Source organism: Nuphar pumila, chromosome 9 (genome assembly GCF_984573655.1).
Source record: "Nuphar pumila chromosome 9, dmNupPumi1.hap1.1, whole genome shotgun sequence".
NCBI classification, from domain to species: domain Eukaryota; kingdom Viridiplantae; phylum Streptophyta; class Magnoliopsida; order Nymphaeales; family Nymphaeaceae; genus Nuphar; species Nuphar pumila.
The window spans coordinates 117,924,578-117,944,229 of record NC_143257.1 but is presented as its reverse complement, the minus strand read 5'-3'; the positions used below and the strand labels follow the sequence as shown (position 1 = coordinate 117,944,229).

The window sequence follows — 19,652 nt, the reverse complement described above, 5'->3', positions numbered from 1 at the left end:
AATTAAGATGGTGAAAACATTGAAACTAGAGGACCTAGCATAATTCAATATAGAGAATGTGAAAACGATAGTCAACCAAATGCCTTAGAAAGATACCCCACCTTAGAAAATCAACAATTTGAAGAAGTCAGAATAAGATAAAATAGGACTTCTAGACCCCTTGGTAGATTTGTCTCATATGAATCCTTTTTGTAAGTAAATGTGTTCCTTCGAAGATGTTCACTAAATCACCAAAAGTGAATACTTGAAAGAGTTCCACCAAAATATCAAAATGAACACACAAAGAACCACAAATAGGTTCACTTACAAACACCCACAAAGGGGAACAAGAACAAAAGCTAAAAAAGTAAATGTTTTTATTGATCTCAACACATGCAAGAAACATACATTTGAAGTGGGGCTTGACCCCATATATATACACAAGAGAAGAGGGCCATAGGGAGTCGTTGGGACCCAACTCTATGTTGACTAGTTCAAATGCAACAAAAAAACCGAAAATTCCTAGTTGTATTATATATATATATATATAATACAATAAAAATGAGTGTAGCTGAGATGCGTATGTTGAGATGGATGTGTGGAAATACAATAAAAGATAAGATTCGAAACGAGGAGATACGTAAAAAGGTAGGCGTTGCACCCATTGAAAATAAGATAAGAGAGAATCGTTTACGGTGGTTTGGACATATTCGACGAAGGCCTAATGATGCTCTAGTTAGAAGGATGGAGAAATGGGAAAATATATTAGTTAAAAGAGGTCTGGGTAGGCCTAGGAAGACATGGATGGAGGTGATAGGAAAGGATATGAATGCTTTGAACCTCACCGAGGACATGGCATTGGATAGAAATGAATGGAGGAGAAGGATTCATGTGGAAGACCCAAAATGATTTTCTTTGTTGGTTCATATCGCCGACCCCAATTGTTTTGGGATGAAGGCGTAGTTGTTGTTGTTGTTGTATATATATATATATATACAAATTTTAACACTTTTCACCACAATATAGGGTTTAGTCTAGCTAAAATTTTGTCTTATTTTGAAGTTACTACACAAATAAGCAAAAGAATATCCCGAATGGATAAAAGCTATCAATTAAGAATTAGGGGCACTTGAAAAATCTCTGGCTTAATAAATATCTGATTTGCCTAAATGTAAGAAAATTATAGGTTGTAGACTCGTGTATAAAGTCAACACAAAGAGTGATGGGACACTAGAAAGAAACAAGGTTAGGTTAGTTACCAAAAGGTTTGCACAAGAATACGAGATAGATTGTGATGAGACATTTACATCAATAGTTAAGATGACTTCAGTTAGGACCAGAGTTACCAGTCGAGGAAGCGGGAGCGGGAAGCGATACGGGAAGCGGGAGCGGGAAGCGAGGCACTTTCAAAAATTTAGGAATCGGGGAAGCGTGGGACCACTTAAAAGAAAATTCCGAACCGTCTCGGAAGCGACCTAGGAAGCGAACCGGAAGCGACCTAGGAAGCGAACTGGAAGCGAGGGGGAAGCAAAAAAAATGAAAAAAATGGGGAAGTGAGGGGGAAGCGTGGGGGAAGTGCGCTTCCCATTTATGGGAAGCGGGTTTCCCATAAAAGGGGAACGGACTTCCCAAAAAAGGGGGACGCTTCCCCTCACGCTTCGGAAGCGCGACGTTTCGCGCTTCCCCTTTTGCCTAGGCGCTTCTGGTAACTCTGGTTAAGACCCTTATTGTTATTAAGGGTTGGCCTATCTACCAAATGGATGTAAAAAATGCATTTTTAAATGAAAATTTAAAAGAAGTTTATATGGTTTCACCTTTTGGATATGAAGTCCACTCTGGTAAGGTACTTTGATTGAGAAAGGCTCTTTATGGTTTGAAACAAACACCCGAAGCTTGGTGTGGCCGTTTTAATTCTGATATGCTAAAGTTTGGTTTTAAATCTTGTTATACAGACACTGCCATGTTTACTAAGAAATTTGATGCATGAATTGTTATTCTTCTCTTTTATGTTGATGACATGATCATTACAGGTGAAGACAAACATGGGATAAAGTATATTAAATGTTTTCTTAAAAAATATTTTGAAATGATTGATCTTAGATTTCTTAGATTTTTTTTTAGGTTGCTTACTCTCCTAGAGGATAATTTCTTTTTTCAAACCAAGTTTGCTAATGATATCATTGACATGTCAAGCATTACTGATAAAAAATGGACACACCTGAAGTTATTAATGCCGAGATGAAGATTGATGATGGGACACCTCTAGCTGATCTTACTCCATATCGCCAAATGATTGGCGCCCTGACTTGCTTAACTATTACTGGGCTTGATATTGCGCTTGCAGTATATACTGCTCGCCAATTCCAACATTGTCCTACCACAGACCACATGAGTGTTGTAATGAGAATTGTTAGATATTTACGAGCATCTACCTCTAGAGGTTTTTTGTTATCCTCCTCTTCCTCTCTTGAGTTAATTGCTTATTTTGAGTCAAATTGGGGAGGAGATCCAAATGATCGATGCTCAACTATTGAATTTTGTGTTTTTGTAGTGATTTTCTAATGTCGTGGAAGTGCAAAAAATAATAGAAAATATCATTATCATCCACTGAGGCAGAGTACCGTGTAGTGACTACTACAATATCAGAGATCGTTTGGTTGCGAAGTTTACTTGAAGATATGAACATTCATCTTCAGACACCTCAAGAGTGTGTTGTGATAATAAGAGTGCAATATACATCGCTGACAACCATACATTTCATGAAAGAACTGAACATATAGAAATGGATTGCCACTGTGTGTAAAGAATTTCTGAGGCAAATCATCACCCTACCTTATGTTACTTTTGATTATCAACTAGCAAACTTCTTCACCAAGGCACTTTCATCGCTTCGATTTTATTTTCTTCTTAACAAACTTTTTGTAATCACATTGTAATTTTGAGGAGAGTGTTAAAATGTATTGTACATATATATATAGATACTTTTGTGTATGTAAATTGAAATACCCATAAAGGGTATTTTAGTCATTTCACTTTTGTAATAGGTGTCAGTTCACTAGGGATTGACAAATTATTTTATTTTTTATTTCTTATTTTTTTAAATATTACTATTGTGATTGGGGCTGCTGGTTGGGCCAACCCCTTATGTCTTGGAGTGCCCATTTAAAGGCACTCCCTCCCTTGTATTGTGTTATACTTGTTGAAATCATATTTGAATACAACAACAACAACAACTACGCCTTCATCCCAAAACAATTGGGGTCAGCGATATGAACCAAAAAAGAAATTCATTTTGGGTCTTCCACATGAATCCTTTTCCTCCAATCATTTCTATCCAATGCCATGTCCTCGGTGAGGTTCAAAGCATTCATATCCTTTCCTATCACCTCCATCCATGTCTTCCTAGGCCTACCCCGACCTCTTTTAACTAATATATTTTCCCATTTCTCCATCCTTCTAACTGGAGCATCATTAGGCCTTCGTCGAATATGTCCAAACCACCGTAAACGATTCTCTCTCATCTTATTTTCAATGGGTGCAACGCCTACCTTCTTACGTATCTCCTCGTTCCGAATCTTATCTTTTATTGTATTTCCACACATCCATCTCAGCATACGCATCTCAGCTACACTCATTTTTTGAATATGATGTCTCTTGGCAGCCCAACATTCTGTACCATATAGTAAAGCGGGCCTAATAGTCGTCCTATAAAACTTTCCCTTCAACCGCAATGGCATTCTACGATCGCACAACACTCCAGTTGCACTCTTCCATTTCATCCACCCAACCTTTATCCTATGATTTACATCTCCATCAATTTCTCCATACTTTTGAATGATAGATCCCAAATATTTGAAAGAATCATCCACCGGTATTTCTTGCTCACCAAGCTTCACTACACTCCCATCTCTATTTTGTTGCTTACTAAATCGGCATTCCATGTATTCTGTCTTACTCTTACTCAACTTAAAACCTCTTGCTTCCAATGTCTGTCTCCATAATTCTAACTTAGCATTAACCCCAGCTCTAGACTCATCAATCAAAACAATATCATCAGCAAACAACATACACTACGGTACATTTTCTTGAATTGATCTCGTAAGCTCATCCATCACTATCGCAAATAGGAAAGGGCCTAAAGCAGATCCTTGATGTAACCCAACCGTTATCGGGAAATTGGTTGTCACCCCTCCACAAGTGCGGACATTGGTTACTACTCCTTCATACATATCTTTAATTATACTAATGTACTTGAGAGAAACACCTTTCTTCATCATTGTCCACCAGAGAACGTCCCTAGGTACTCTATCGTATGCCTTCTCTAAATCAATAAAAACCATATGCAAATCTTTGTTCCTCTCTCTATATCTTTCAATAAGTTGTCTAAGAAGATGTATAGCTTCTATAGTTGATCTTCCAGGCATAAAACCAAATTGATTCTCCGATATCATGACAACCTTCCTCAACCTAGACTCAATCACCCTCTCCCAAAGTTTCATAGTATGACTCATGAGTTTTATACCACGATAGTTTGTGCAATCTTGTATATCACCCTTATTCTTATATAAAGGCACCAAAGTACTCTTCCTCCACTCATTAGGCATCTTATTTGTTCGCCAAATCAAGTTAAAAAGATTTGTCAACCATTCTAAACCTTTCTCTCCCAAGCATTTCCAAGCCTCGATAGGTATACCATCTGGGCCAACTGCCCTTCTTGATTTCATTTTCTTCAAAGCCTCTGCAATTTCTTTCTTTTGAATTTTGCGCATGAAGTCACGATTTATCTCATGAAAAGGAATGGAGAAGTCTCCAAGATCTTGAGCATGACTATCATTAAATAGCTTATCAAAATAATCTTTCCATCTCTCCTTAATCTCCTCATCTTTGACTAAAACCCTTTGCGTTTCATCTTTGATACATCTAACCATACCCAAATCCTTCGATTTCCTATCTCTCATCTTTGCAAGCCTATAAATATCCTTCTCGCCTTCTTTGGTATCCAACTTGTCATAAACCTCCTTATATACCTTAGCCCTCGCGTTTCGAACAACTTTTTTAGCTTCCTTCTTTGCTATCATATACTTCTCCAAATTCTCATTATCACGACTCTTACTTAGATTTCTATAACACTCTCTTTTAACCTTAATAGCTAATTTGACATCCTCGTTCCACCATGATGTATCCTTACCTAGTGGTGCACCGCCTTTAGACTCACCCAATACCTCCTTAGCTACTTTTCTCATACCACCCGCTATCTTATTCCACATTGATTCTGAATCCTCCTCGAGACACCAATCAACTTCCTTAACTACCTGCTCTACAAACATTCCTTGAAATCATATTTGAATAAAAGATTATTTTTTTACTTGAGTTCTTGCTCTCTTTTGAGAGATTTATGTGTTAGCCCTTAGTGGCTTATTGTAATTGGCCCATAAGTAGCTTGTGTATTTGTGGATGTGCACACTTGTAGCCCTTTTGTGGCATTGTGTTTGTGCACTTGGTGTTTCATTACGAACACAACATAAAAAATATAGGATTTATTAAGGTTAAATTGCTTGAGATAAGCATAGCCCATCTAAGGGGTAGCACCCCTATATATACCAGAGTTACCAGAAGCGCCTAGGTAAGTGGGGAAGCACACTTCCCCGAAGCGCGGAACGTCGCGCTTCCAAAATGCGCGGGGAAGCACACTTTCCTTTTATGAGAAGCGCGCTTCCCATCACGCTTCCCCCATTTTTTCAATTTTTTTTGTATTTTTTTTCGCTTCCCCCTCGCTTCCTAGGTCGCTTTCGGTTCGCTTCCAAGACGATTCCCGATTCGCTCCTAAGTGGTCCCACCTATGTCACATGGGTGCGGGTGCAACACGGGTGCGGCGCAATTCCAAAAAAATTGGACACGGGGACTCGGCTATATATATATATTAAAAAATATATATTTTAAATATATATAATTATATATAACAATAAATTAACACATAAAGATTGTAAATTTTAAAGCAAAAATAAAAAAGCAATTCTTAACAACACAAACTTACCAAAATATAACACATAAAGAAGCTTGTGAGTGTGATAAACAACAAAACTTATCATAAATCTGCCTCATCGTCTGAATTAGAGGGAAGAACATGATCGAGGTAGTCCATGTTGAGAGTATGTAAATTATGTTCTCCCTCCAAGTCAAAATCTTCTGGATTTACATCACAATTCTTGGATGGTCCACAACTGCATCAAAAAATGACTATATTAGTATCTAACTTAAAACTTTGAATGCAAATATTTAAATACAAACTTTGAATGCAAAAAAAAAGTACCTATACTCTTCTTTGGTGCGGCGAGAAATTAATCGTAGATTTAAGTGAACATAAACCAAATCCTCTGCTCTTTTACTAGTGAGTTTGTTTCTTTTAATGTTGTGAATTTAAGCATATGTACTCCAATTTCTTTCACAACAAGATGATGTAGCAGGTTGGGATAACAACTTCATTGCAAGACGTTGCAGATTTGGTGTCTCTGATCCATATGTTGCCCACCAATTAAGGGGATCTTCCTCGTCCCTTGCCACAAGTGCTGCTAAAGAATCAAATCTCCCATTAGAAAACTTGCCAAACTCACTATTTATAACCTTAAACATGTGAGGATCATTAAAAAGTCTTCCTAAATATATCATTCTATTTCTTGATATCTCAGGATCTTCATTTGGAGAAACACGACCAACACCCGCTGTCAACCATTTTTTTGCGTAGTATTTTGGATTGAGAGTGTGTGCCATGCAATGCAAAGGTGTATTGCTTTTATCCCATCTTCTCACTAAAACTGAATGTACATGATTGTAAAATTCTGAATCATCAAGTGCAATATCTTTCTTCTCATGTTTAAAAATGATACTTTGAACTTTTTCAATCATATTGTCTCACATTTCATAAATTCTATGAAGCATGGGTACATCTCTGTCAACTTCTCTCAACATTTCTCAAATAGGCTCTGTAAATTCAACAAAATATGTAATTTTATCCCACCAAAAATCATCACAGATGCATTTTTTGATAGCTTGAGCCTTGACATCATCTTCAGTACGATAAAAATCCCAATCTTGATCAGCCACTATCATCATCAATGCATTCTTGAGTTGCTTAATTCTTTTTATCATAACAATGAGAGAAGCAAAACAAGTTTCAGCAACTTTCAGTAACTTGAGATCAGAATGCCTATTAAATATAGAAAGGGCATGATGATGGTTTACAACAAAATTTCTAATATTTCGAACATCATGTTCTATTTCCTCAATCCATAAGCACATTTCATGTGCATGTGCATCATCTTTTGATGGATTACATATACTCTTAAGTGCCAAATTTAAACTGTGTGCTGCACAAGGAGTCCAAAAAATATGTGAATATGTATCTTCACTTGCCAAATTCATTCCTGCACGACTGCAAACTGGAGCATTGTCAGTAATGATTTGCACCACACTTTCTTCACCCACTTCTTTTATCACTTCGACAAATAATCTCTTTAAATATTCAGCATCTTTATACTCTCCAGATACATCAACAGTCTTCAAAAAGATTGGCCCATTAAGTGAGTAAGCAATGAAGTTTATCAGTGGTCGCCTTTGTATATCAGTCCACCCATCAGAAACAATCGACACTCCATGTCGTTTCCATGCAAAATTTTGAGTCTCTAACAAGTCTTCAATTCTATTTTTTTCCTCTGCAAGAATGACTATTCTTAGTTTTTCTGAACTAGGAGGCACATAACCACTCAAATTGCAATTAGCCAAAGATGTAATCATATCTTTCCAGTATGGACTTCTAGCTACATTAAAAGGAATTGAGCTTGAGTAAAAGAATCGACCAATCTTTTTATCAATTTCTGCTCTTGCCATGTTTTTGAATGACGCTTGTATTGTTTTATTGCTTTCCATCTTTCTTTTCTTTAAAAGCTCTTCTTGTATATCACTAGCAGTAAGAAAAGACAAATTAATCGAATCGCTTCTCATCTCTGCAATTTTCTTCTTTTCAGCTTCCTCTTGTTATTTTTTTAATTGCTTTAACATGTCTTTGTCAACCCCAGAACATGCTCTAATTCCTTGACAACGAATATGCAAAAGATGTGCTTTCACACGCGTATAAGAACCTGTGAAAACAGTCTTACATAGATTACAATGAAACTGCACATTCCCACCACCACCACTACTAGCTTTTACCCATTTTGTCACAAGCCTCCAAAGTGGTTGAGAAACTTCTAATTCAGGGTTAGAACTTGAACCAAATGTATTGACACTACCGCTAGAACTCGCCATTATATCTGAAAAGTGAAAACTGAAAAGAAAATAAGTAAATAAAATAAAGTTAATAAACACTTCAAAATAATAGTAATAGGAGCTACCCCCTATCTAACGCAAAAAAGGAGGGGCAGGGTAAGCCCCTGCTGAACCTTATCCGTGCCGGGGGCTTCGCCCTTGCCAAAAAGCCAAAGGCAGCAGGGGAAACGAGGAGGGGGCGAGCCCCTCCCTTTGCCTTCGATTCACAGAAGAGGGGCTCGACCCCTCATTTCCCTTCTGTCCGGCGTGGCAAGGCTCGGCCTGTCAGCCGACCCCCCTCCTTCCCCCACTCCTTCTTACCCCTGCCGAACAAAAGGAAAACGAGGAGGGGCTCGGCCCCTCCTCGTTTCCACTGTTGTTCAGCGTGGCAAGGCTCGGCCTGTCAGCCGAGCCCCCTCCTTCCCCCACTCCTACTTTGAACTTTTTCAATAAAAGGGAAACGAGGAGGGGTTGAGCCCCTCCTCTATGAATCAGACGCATAGGGAGGGGCCGAGCCCCTCTTCTGCGAGCAGAGGGTGCAGGGAGGGGGGGCGAGCCCCTCTTCTGCGAGCAGAGGGTACGGGGGGAGGGGCCTGCCTGTCATAAGCGAAACGAGGAGGGGCCAAGCCCCTCCTCTGTGAATAGGAGGCACAGAGAGGGGCCGAGCCCCTCTTCTGCGAGCAGACGGTGCAAGGGAGGCTGTGAGCAGAGGGAGGGTTAATCGACGTACCTATTGAGTGTTGACGGAGGGGGAGACGGTGGCTGCCTGTGCGTACCGTCGCCGGAGTCTTGATCGCCGGCGTGGGTGGAGGAGAAAGCTGCAGGGGCTGAAGGGGAGAAGCAAAATCGAGAGGGTAAGCCCCTCCCCCTGTCGATAAACCCCTTTTAGGGTTCGGCTGCAAACAAAAAATGGATCTGGGTCGGGTCCATACCCGACCTAGATCCAAAATGTAATTTAAAAGTCGAAATGGACATTTTTGGACTCGGTCAAAGTTGACCGAGTCCAAAATGTGGACGGACTCGGCCTGGACTCGGCGTTGACCGAGTCCGGGCCGAGTCAGAAGCCACACCCGAGTCCGCACCCGTGTCGGGGCGTGTCGACTCGGGTGCGGCACCTCCTTAGCCGAGTCCGTGTGACATAGGCGCATAATGACTCTTAATGGGAATAGCCCAACGACTCTTTAAGTGCTTATAAATAAGGGTTATGCGAGCCATTGAAGTCATGTATTATAGTAAGGAGTTGTCTCCTTAAGCTTATGAATATTGTGCATTTATTGCACTTCTTTTGTGGTGTAAAGCTTATAAACACTGTGCATTTATTTTGTGTCTTGAGTATTTGAAATATCAAGTTATTTGAAAACTTGATTGTTTGCAAGGATTCTTTACAGTACTTGGACACTGACATGGATATCACTGTCGAACTTGGCGGTTTTTGAAAAATTAGATCCATGGATACGGCTATATATATATATATATAAGAGGAAAAAAATTAAGTAAAAAAATAAAAAACTATTTCAAAAAAAGGTAGGGCGACATCTTTGGTTCTCTTTCCCTTGTATATGGCACCACACAATTTAAAATACATCAAAATTGTGAAATAGAAGGAAAATTAGTTCTTGAATGGGACGTAGAGGGATTCGACTGTGTTAATAACAAGGAGTCTTTTTACCAACTAGCTTGACTTCTTCATCAATTGAGAGAGAGAGAGAGAGACTGAACCCTTTTTATATAGTTAAGAGGCATGCCGAATCATTTTCGTGGAGTTGGAACAAAATAAAGTATATGGAGAGAAAAAAGGGCTTAAACAAGGTTGACACAAAGTGCCTGACATCGGACACTTCGTGTCTGGGACACTCACAAGTGTTGGACTCGTGACACTGTGTCTATTTTTTCTTGGAAACTTCTATGTTAAAAAATGAAGTGTCTAGGAATGCTGGTGTTGGTGTGCAAGTGCCGGACACTGACACGTTGGCCCTTCAGAAGTGTCAAGGCAACATAGCCTATGACTCATCAAAGTCAACTGAGTCTTGATAGAATCCTGGTCAACATATTCAGTTGAGCAGGTTAGATGCCAATTTGAGATTCCTATGGCGAGTCATTATATTGGCATGCTGCAGTGGGCTAAGATGCATCCTACATAACATGGGTACTAAGGTGGTGATGAACAGCTAGTCCGAGAGGATAATCAGCCACTTTGGGACCGAGGCACCAGGATTCATATACAAACTTGTCCAAGATTTGGCAGGCTATATATTATGCTTTTAAATCCCTTTACAAGGTGTCATATAATGTTTTGTATTTACAAAGTCACAGTTGGCCCCTACCGATTGGGTGGATTTCTTGATCTCCCTCAGGTTTTAAAAATGCTGGACAATTTGTCTTTGTTTCATATAAACCCCCAAGTTTTACCTTGCATTGAAAAACTTAAATGGGAAGATGAATGAGGTTTAGTTGTCTATTTTAGTACCATTTTTATCCTCAAAGCTATTTTAGTTATTTTATCGTGATTGGAAGGGGTATGCAAGTTATTTAAAAAAATAGGTCAGAATCTATAGAAACCATACTGGGGCATGTGGCATTTCTTAATGCTGAGTGTTTACGGAATTGGCCTAAAGGAAGGACAAAGTTTAAAGTCTTCATTTTTATAATGGCATCACTAGCAAGAAAAGACTGATATGCATTTGAACTTCGAGTTCTATCTGCTGAAGAATTACCATTTTCATGGTTTTTGACAATAAAAACAGATAAGAATTTAAAGGGAATAACTGTCTTGACAAATAAACCAAGTTCTCCTTTTATCATTATGACATTGGACTTGTAATCTTTGAATCTTTCATCAGACAGACACGACTGGTTTTCCTTTTCTGGTTAATCATGTTTGCATGTGGAAATAGATCTTCCATTTATTCTAGCTAGCAAAATTTTTTACTTTTTCCTTTTTTTTTGCACATTCAGGCTATCATATCCATTGCAATTGAAGATGGAAACTACTTGCAAGAAGCCTGGGAGCACACCTTAACATGTCTTTCCCGATTTGAGAATCTACTGCTACTTGGAGAGGGTGCTCCACCTGATTCTTTGTTCCTTGCAGTACCTCAGGTAGAAGCAGAAGAAAAGGCACCCAAGTCTCCAGCACATCAATTGCTAAAGAAAAAAGGAGCTGCTCTGCAGCATCCAGCTATCATGGCTGTTCTTCGAGGGGGAACATATGATAGTATTGCTCCTGCAGTAAATGTCTCAGGTCCTATAACTCCAGACCAAATAAATAACTTGATTTCCAATTTGAACATGCTTGACCAGATTGGAAATTATGAATTGAATCACATATTTGTGCATAGTCAAAGGTTGAACAGTGAGGCCATTGTTGCTTTTGTGAAGGCTTTATGCAAAGTTTCTATGTCAGAGTTGCAGTCTCCGTCAGATCCTCGTGTCTTTAGCCTTATGAAAATTGTCGAAATTGCGTAAGATTTTTCTCTCATTTTTCTGGATAAATTATCAGAAATGTTAGTGGGGAAGTTTTCATTTTGTTGAGCTTGCTTCTTGTGCAGGCATTACAACATGAATCGCATTAGATTGGTCTGGACTCGTATATGGCATGTTCTATCTGATTTTTTTGTGTCGGTTGGGCTATCAGAGAACCTCTCAGTTTCCATTTTTGTCATGGATTCCTTGAGGCAGCTGGCTATGAAGTTTCTGGAACGTGAAGAGCTGGCAAATTACAATTTTCAGAGTGAATTTTTGAAGCCTTTTGTTATCGTTATGCAGAAGAGCAACTCTGCAGAAATTAGGGAATTGATTGTTCGATGTGTCTCTCAAATGGTCCTTGTTCGTGTCAGTAATGTGAAGTCTGGCTGGAAAAGTGTTTTTAAGGTAAGAACAATAAGATGCAGCTCGATGTACTTTGGTGGTATTTCCAAAGTATCAAGATTCTTTATGTATCTGTCTAAAAAAATTTGCCTGTTTTCACGAAATCTTCTGAAATTTGTATAACTTTTCCAATTTTCTACAATATAAATACGGATATATTTCTTGTTTTCTTATTTTTTATTTCTCCAACTTTTCTAATTTTATTTTGGAAAGGCATTTGTTGCATTCTAATCTTTTGTAATTCTGAATTTTTTTTCATAAATGCCAAGATTTTCCCAGGAAAGCAATTATTTTTTAAGTCTCTTGAGAAGTTGTCTTACAAGAAATTGCTGATACAAATATCAGTCCTATGACTTGAACTTAATTGATTAAATCCCTTCAGTGGTTTCAACTGCTGCTTCTGATGAACTTAGTTGATTTAAAATGTGTTTGTACTCTTTAGTCCTTCATATTCACACCATTTTATTAATAAGCAAATCTTAAGATAGCTCTTATATGTCTGGAACTTGTCTATAGTTCAGTGAAATCCTTTTGTTTTCAGGTTTTTACTACTGCTGCTTCTGATGAACGCAAGAATATTGTCTTACTGGCTTTTGAGACCATAGAAAAAATTGTTCGAGATTATTTCCCTTACATAACAGAGACAGAGACAACCACTTTCACTGACTGTGTTAGATGCCTTATTGCCTTTACAACAAGCAAATTCAACAACGATGTCGGATTCAATGCTATAGCATTTCTTCGGTTCTGTGCTGTGAAACTGGCAGAGGGAGGACTTATATGTTATGAGAGGAGCAAGGAAACTTCTGAACCAATGAATGGAGATGTTCCTGATAGGCTCACATTTACTGATAAAGATGAACATGTGTACTACTGGGTTCCTTTACTGACTGGTAATTTCTTGCCTTCCTATGAGTAAGCCAATATTTTTTCAACAAATGAACTTTCTTTTATGATGATTTGATGGATCTCTGCTATTATAGAGTAATATTCAAGGTGTTTAACTGAAAAAACCAATCTTTTCAGGTCTTTCAAAACTTACTTCTGATCCTAGACCAGCCATAAGGAAAAGCGCATTAGAGGTGCTCTTTAATACATTGCGGGATCATGGACATCTTTTTTCACTCTCCTTCTGGATCAGAGTATACAAGTCGGTTGTTTTCCCAATTTTTGATAATGTGGAGTATATAAAGGGAGTTTCATTAGATGGACAGTCAGCAAATTATAAAGAGGAACAAGTTGTTGAAAGTGGTTGGAGTTCTGAAACTTGTGCACTGGCAGCACAATATCTTGTTGACTTATTTGCAGGTTTCTTTGTCATAGTGCGCTCACAGCTCAAAAATGTTGTGTCTATTGTAGTTAGTTTCATTAGAAATCCCAATTTTGCTAGTATTGGTATATCTGCATTCCTGCGCCTAACCAGTACTGTGGGGAACATGCTCTCAGAAAATGAATGGCAGGAGATACTATTGTCCTTAAAAGAAGCAGCTGCTTCGACACAACCTAGTTTTTTACTCATCGTGAAGACAATGGATGGCATTGAGATACCTGACAGTGTGGAAGTCTATTCTGAAAATGAATTGTTTCCTGAGCAGTTCCATGTTGATGAACCAGAGGATGATAGTCTACAGGTGGCCTCATATTGTGTCTCAAGAATGAAGGGTCATATTGCTGTACAACTTCTCATAATTCAGGTACCTTGTGTATATTTACTTTTTTGATTTCCTATATTTGTTATGATTTTATCTGATATTCTTTAAAATCTCTTTGAAGGATCAAATTTTGTCTTAGTTAATAAGAGGGTAGCAACCAATGTTGTAAATATGTATCATAACTTGTATCTTAATTTGCCAGATAATAATATTGTATCCTAAAGTATCTTAATGTATAATAAAAATTATAATTTTTCTCAACTTTTCTTGTTCGTTTATTGTATGGAAAAACTAGCATTGAGTCGGGAAACCTACCGTGCTGGAAGTCCTGCTAAGCTATGGCCGCCATGCCCAGTGGTGTAAAAACCACAAGGTTGCCCGCCTTGCTCACCAGAGAGCCTGCTGCTTTGGCCTTGCGGCATGGCACACACACCCCGAGTATTGAACTCTTGATGTCCTTCAGCTTGTATTCCTTAAGCCGACCCTCCTAGCTAGGTGTGCCTAGCCCTTGTGGGCAAATTTTCTTAACTTGAAAATTTGGAAAAGATTGAAAAAAGATTCACATAATGGTGATTATAAATGAAGCTAAATAATGCAGTAAATATACATCAGGGTACAGTCAATGAATGCAATTATAGATAACCGAAACATTGATTGGTTGTTTCTTCCTTCTCAAGTTGTATTGTCATGTTTCTTTAAAACTATTAATGTCATTGTAGATGTCCTGATTTCTGCCTATATGCTAGCTTAGATGTTTGGCAGAAAATTCCATCTTGTTCTATGAAACAGTTGCTTCCTATTCATGCTCTGGAAAATCATGAGTCAAATTCTCTCTCCTAGTAAGGTGAGAGCTTGCTAGATAGAGCATGCTTCTGTAGTAAAAAGGCTTAAAACCCTGTCTAATTTTTTTTTATTGTAGCTAATTTGCAAAGACAAGCTCAAGACTAGACTTGTTTGTATATGTAAAAATTCATAAAACTTTATCTATAAATCTAGAAGAGCTTTTTAGCATTTTACATATTATAAATTTACATGGATTTAAGTATAGAAAGCTAATATACATAAATGCATCATTCATGCATTTAAAAATGCCATATAGAGGCATAAAGATGTAGATATAATAATTTAATGGATATTTTTCTTTAAGTTCATTAGTTTTGACATTTAATGCATGGTCCTTTTCTCTCTTCCTGTCTGCACACATAAATAGACTGTTGAAGAAAATTATCTTGTAGTGAAGTTCACGTGCTCAAAATTAATGTGAGAATAGAACTTATGGATTCTACTAGGTAAAAATATGGTGGACGACTTGGACATATAACACCATGTCTCAACATGAGAACTAGGTAGAGTAAGGGGAATCTAGTGTGGGATGGGGATGGATTTCAAGTTGGTCAAGTCAACACAAGGAAGAGGATGACCTAGGCAAGCAAAGAAGTTGGGCAATGAAGAGAAACCTATACATGGATTTTCTAGGGAGTCATTGGTAATGGGAAAATATACAATCTCAGATTAATGCAAGGCATAGACACAAATCTCGTTATCGGGATTTTCTTGGCAAAGGAAAATCTTGCAATAAGTTTAAAAGTTTCTTTTCTCAGGAAAATGTCTGTATATTTAAATTTTAAAAATATATAAAAAAATTTTGTTTCAAATATTTGGGATCTATCATTCAAAAGTATGGAGAAATTGATGGAGCTGTAAATCATAGGATAAAGATTGGGTGGATGAAATGGAAAAGTGCAACTGGAGTGTTGTGCGATCGTAGAATGCCATTGCGGTTGAAGGGAAAGTTTTATAGGACGACTATTAGGCCCGTTTTACTATATGGTACGGAATGTTGGGCTGTCAAGAGACATCATATTCAAAAAATGAGTGTAGCTGAGATGCGTATGCTGAGATGGATGTGTGGAAATACAATAAAAGATAAGATTCGGAACGAGGAGATACGTAAGAAGGTAGGCGTTGCACCCATTGAAAATAAGATGAGAGAGAATCGTTTACGGTGGTTTGGACATATTCGGCGAAAGCCTAATGATGCTCCAGTTAGGAGGATGGAGAAATGGGAAAATATATTAGTTAAAAGAGGTCGGGGTAGGCCTAGGAAGACATGGATGGAGGTGATAGGAAAGGATATGAATGCTTTGAACCTCACCGAGGACATGGCATTGGATAAAAATGATTGGAGGAGAAGGATTCATGTGGAAGACCCAGAATGATTTTCTTTCATATCGCCGACCCCAATTGTTTTGGGATGAAGGCGTAGTTGTTGTTGTTTGTTGTTGTAAAAAAAAATAATAAAAAATGAAAAATATAAAGTTATGGATATCATGTTAATAATGTGATATTATCACGATAAAAACTGATATTTTTAAAATAGTCAGTATCTTGAAAATATCGTGTTTTTATTATCTCAAATTTTGAAATCTCGCAATAAAATCATGATTTTCAAAAAATGGCCAATATTTGTGACTATTGTACTAGATATGTTGACTGGAAACAGGAGTGAACTGGGGATGGATTTATGGCTTCACACAAATCATAATCCCTTGAGCTATTTGAGGGAGGCCACCGAGTGGGTCACTGAAGATGTCTGAAAGCGAAGAACTCGCATAAGGCACCAGCATACATCGAGTCCATAATACCATGTCTGTTTGGTTGTAGCCAGAAAACAGTCACAGTAGGGCTAGACTTTTGCTCCCAACATAAGGTACAAAAATCAAGGAACCTGATGTATGTTTATTTAAATATTTACATGACAATGAAAGCCTAGGACTGAACCCCATCTTTACATATCAGGTCTGAAAGTCACCTTGTTGTGCCCTGAAAAGTAGCTAGAAGGGAAGCCTTCTGGGATCTAAGTTCTTCAAACTCTTGATTTTTTTAGATCATTGACAAGAACTTGGATGATAATTCTATTCCCATGTTGAATATATTTGGATTATTTGAGCTTTCTTTCCTGGTACTGGGATGAAGATCAGTCTTGCACCTACCAATTTCTGGTTCAGTTTACTCGTTCAATGTCTAATCCTCGACTTTCTGACCCAGATTGCAACTCCAAATTGTCTGTAATCCGAACATAACCAAAATCCTTCTTCCTCCCTTTTACTCCCCTCAAGCCAACTTTGATTTAGATCAATTCTGCTTTATGTCATTTATGTACAGATGAAAGTGATCTTTGTCTCAAAATTTGCAAATTGTTAGGATTTGGTTGTTTGTGTACATACTAGGACAAGAAAGAACACAATTCCTTTCTAAATTTAGGCATAAGCATTTCCCAGAGTCAATCTCCAGTATTTGCAGAAATATTTTTCAATGTACTAAGATTCGTTTTGCATGTTTGACCCATTTAACATAATTATGGTTTGACTATCCCCCTCAAGTGTAACTAGGAGTTCTAGTTCACTACGTGTGATGACCAGGTGCATTGTTGAAAGTTCATCTTCTACAATCCTGGTTCATAGGACCAACACCCTTAATTGCTTTCTTGGTGTACAGCTTTGTATCATAGATGACATACTTTCTGACTGTTCTTCACAGATGGACCTGGCTAGCCTTCTGTCAGGACTGCTCACACACACACATGCACATCATTATTTATTTGTTTGTATATGCACACCAATTTCTTGGGTGTTATTTATTTCTTTCAGGCTTTGATGTTTTGCTTATAATCATGTTATTTCTTTCTTTCAGGCTTTGATGGAACTGTACAAGGCACACGGACGGTCTCTTGCGGCTTCAAATATTCTGATTCTCTTGGAGATATTTTCTTCTGTTTGCCAGCATGCTCATGAAATGAATTCCCATACGGTCCTACAGGAGAAATTGCACAAAGTATGTTTGATCTTAGAGGTCTCTGATCCACCTGCTCTTCACCTTGAGAATGATTCATACCAAAACTATCTCAAGTTTCTGCAGACCCTAATAACCGACAACCCGTGTCTATCTGAAGAAAGAGGCATGGAACTGCAGCTTATTTCAGCATGTGAGAAGATATTGGAGATATACCTAGATTCTGCAGGCTGCGAGATAAATCAGAAACTTACAAGAGACCAGCCGAAACTAAACTGGGTGATTCCATTAGGCACAGCAAAGAAGGAAGAATTGTCTGCTCGCACGTCGTTAGTTGTGTCAACTCTGCAAGTATTGTGTAATTTAGAGAAGGATACCTTCAAGAAATACATCTCACGGTTTTTCCCGTTATTAGTAAATTTAATTCGCTGTGAGCACAGCTCAGGTGAAGTGCAGCGTGTATTGAGGGATTTGTTCCAATTTTGTATAGGCCCAATAATAATATTGTGATTTTTGCTCTCTCTCTCTGCACATTCAATTAGGCTTGGAATTTATAGGTTTACGCTGACTGAATATGCAACCCCAGCACAGGAGGGTGTCACTTGTTGAAAGGTCGAATCTGGGCATACTCTCCGGTGAGCAGGGGAGACCTCAAAGGTTGGTTAGGTGATCGCGCCCGAGAAGTACTTGGGCCACACAAAACACAGAAAAACACTAATGTGCAGCGATTTTCTGTGTAAAACACGAGCACAGAAAATTGCTTTGCTACACGGGCAGCGATTGTGTAAAACACAACAGAAAATCGCTGTATGCGCAGCAATTTTCTGTGTTTTTTGTGGCCCGAGTACTTTACAAAGTACTTGGGTCCGATCACTGGATCTGCTCCAAAGTCAGTGATGAGGGGTTTTCACTTATCTTAATTGGAAAAAAAAAACACAAAGGAGTATGTGACCTACCATATATACTCAGGTCAGAATCCAAGGCTCTTATCTTGAGACCCATTTTGCGTGAGTCATACAGTATCGGGTCAAGCATGACCTGACCCATTAAATGTTTGCATTTGTATTAGCCTATTGCATCATATAATTTTTTTCACCATCTTAGTATCAATTAGTAAATCCGCAAACTATAAAAATTTTAAAGACAAGTCAATATCACAATATTTGAAAATATCACAATTTAACAAGATCACCCTACTTCAAAAAATCAGTGTTATTCTGCATTGCCATCTCTTTTCTTTCCTTTTAATGAAGCTTTTAATTATGCATTAGCCTTTACACGTGTAAAAATAGCTTTTACTCTAATTCCTTTACAAAATACAGAGAAAATGTTATTGTTTTCAACTTTCAAATTATGAAATTTTAAAATTTATTATGCATTTTAGTTAGGCTTTTTTATGTTAAATATTTAAAATAAAATAAAATTATTATCAAAATGAAAATGCATTAAAATTTTACTTTTTTTGCCTAATCGATTGCAAATTTTCCTGAAAAGCAGGTTATAACCGTAACTTACAGCAAAAAACTAAGTGATAATTTAACCATAAATGTTATTTTTGCTATTTTATTCTTTTATAAAAAACAGCTATATTTTCACTGAACCGCTTTTGTTTCAACTTTAATGAATAATGTATCGTTATTGTTAGTGTTACTAGCAGTAGTAGTAGTAGTGGACTTCTTGATCCAGCCGTAGTTTATGCGGCCATGTCAGGTTGCGTCACTGACCTATTTCATCCCTAAGAATGCCTGGATCTGACTTTGGTTGGACCCATGTCAGGTGTGGACCTGGATCAAATGTTGGACCATCCTTGCAATGTTCAAGTAAACGTGTTTAGGTTGGTTCATGGCTGGATTCAATTAGAACAAACTGACCTAATCAACCCCGCTTGCACACACCCACAAACAATTTTCTCAAACCAAAAAGGAAAAAAATTTATTTAAGGAAAGCAATAAAAAAACAACTTGATATCACCAGCTAAAATGGTGGTTTCTCCTAAAACTTTTTTTTTTGAAATACCAGTTTAAGACGAGTAGTTTTGGTCTATGGTCATAAGGTGATAAG

At 37.9% G+C, this 19,652-nt stretch overlaps 1 protein-coding gene across 1 annotated transcript in view; it reads left to right on the top strand.

Moving 5' to 3' along the window:
- Positions 1-18,114, top strand: part of LOC149829036 (brefeldin A-inhibited guanine nucleotide-exchange protein 1-like) — a 47,084-nt gene extending 28,970 nt beyond the window's left edge. Inside the window, exons 7-11 of the mRNA XM_090017871.1 lie at positions 11,236-11,741; positions 11,829-12,150; positions 12,689-13,040; positions 13,174-13,841; positions 17,493-18,114. Coding sequence (XP_089873997.1) covers positions 11,236-11,741; positions 11,829-12,150; positions 12,689-13,040; positions 13,174-13,841; positions 17,493-18,101 — 2,457 coding nt within the window. The 3' untranslated portion in view covers positions 18,102-18,114. The remainder of the gene's footprint in view (positions 1-11,235; positions 11,742-11,828; positions 12,151-12,688; positions 13,041-13,173; positions 13,842-17,492) is intronic.
- Positions 18,115-19,652: the final 1,538 nt, after the last annotated feature.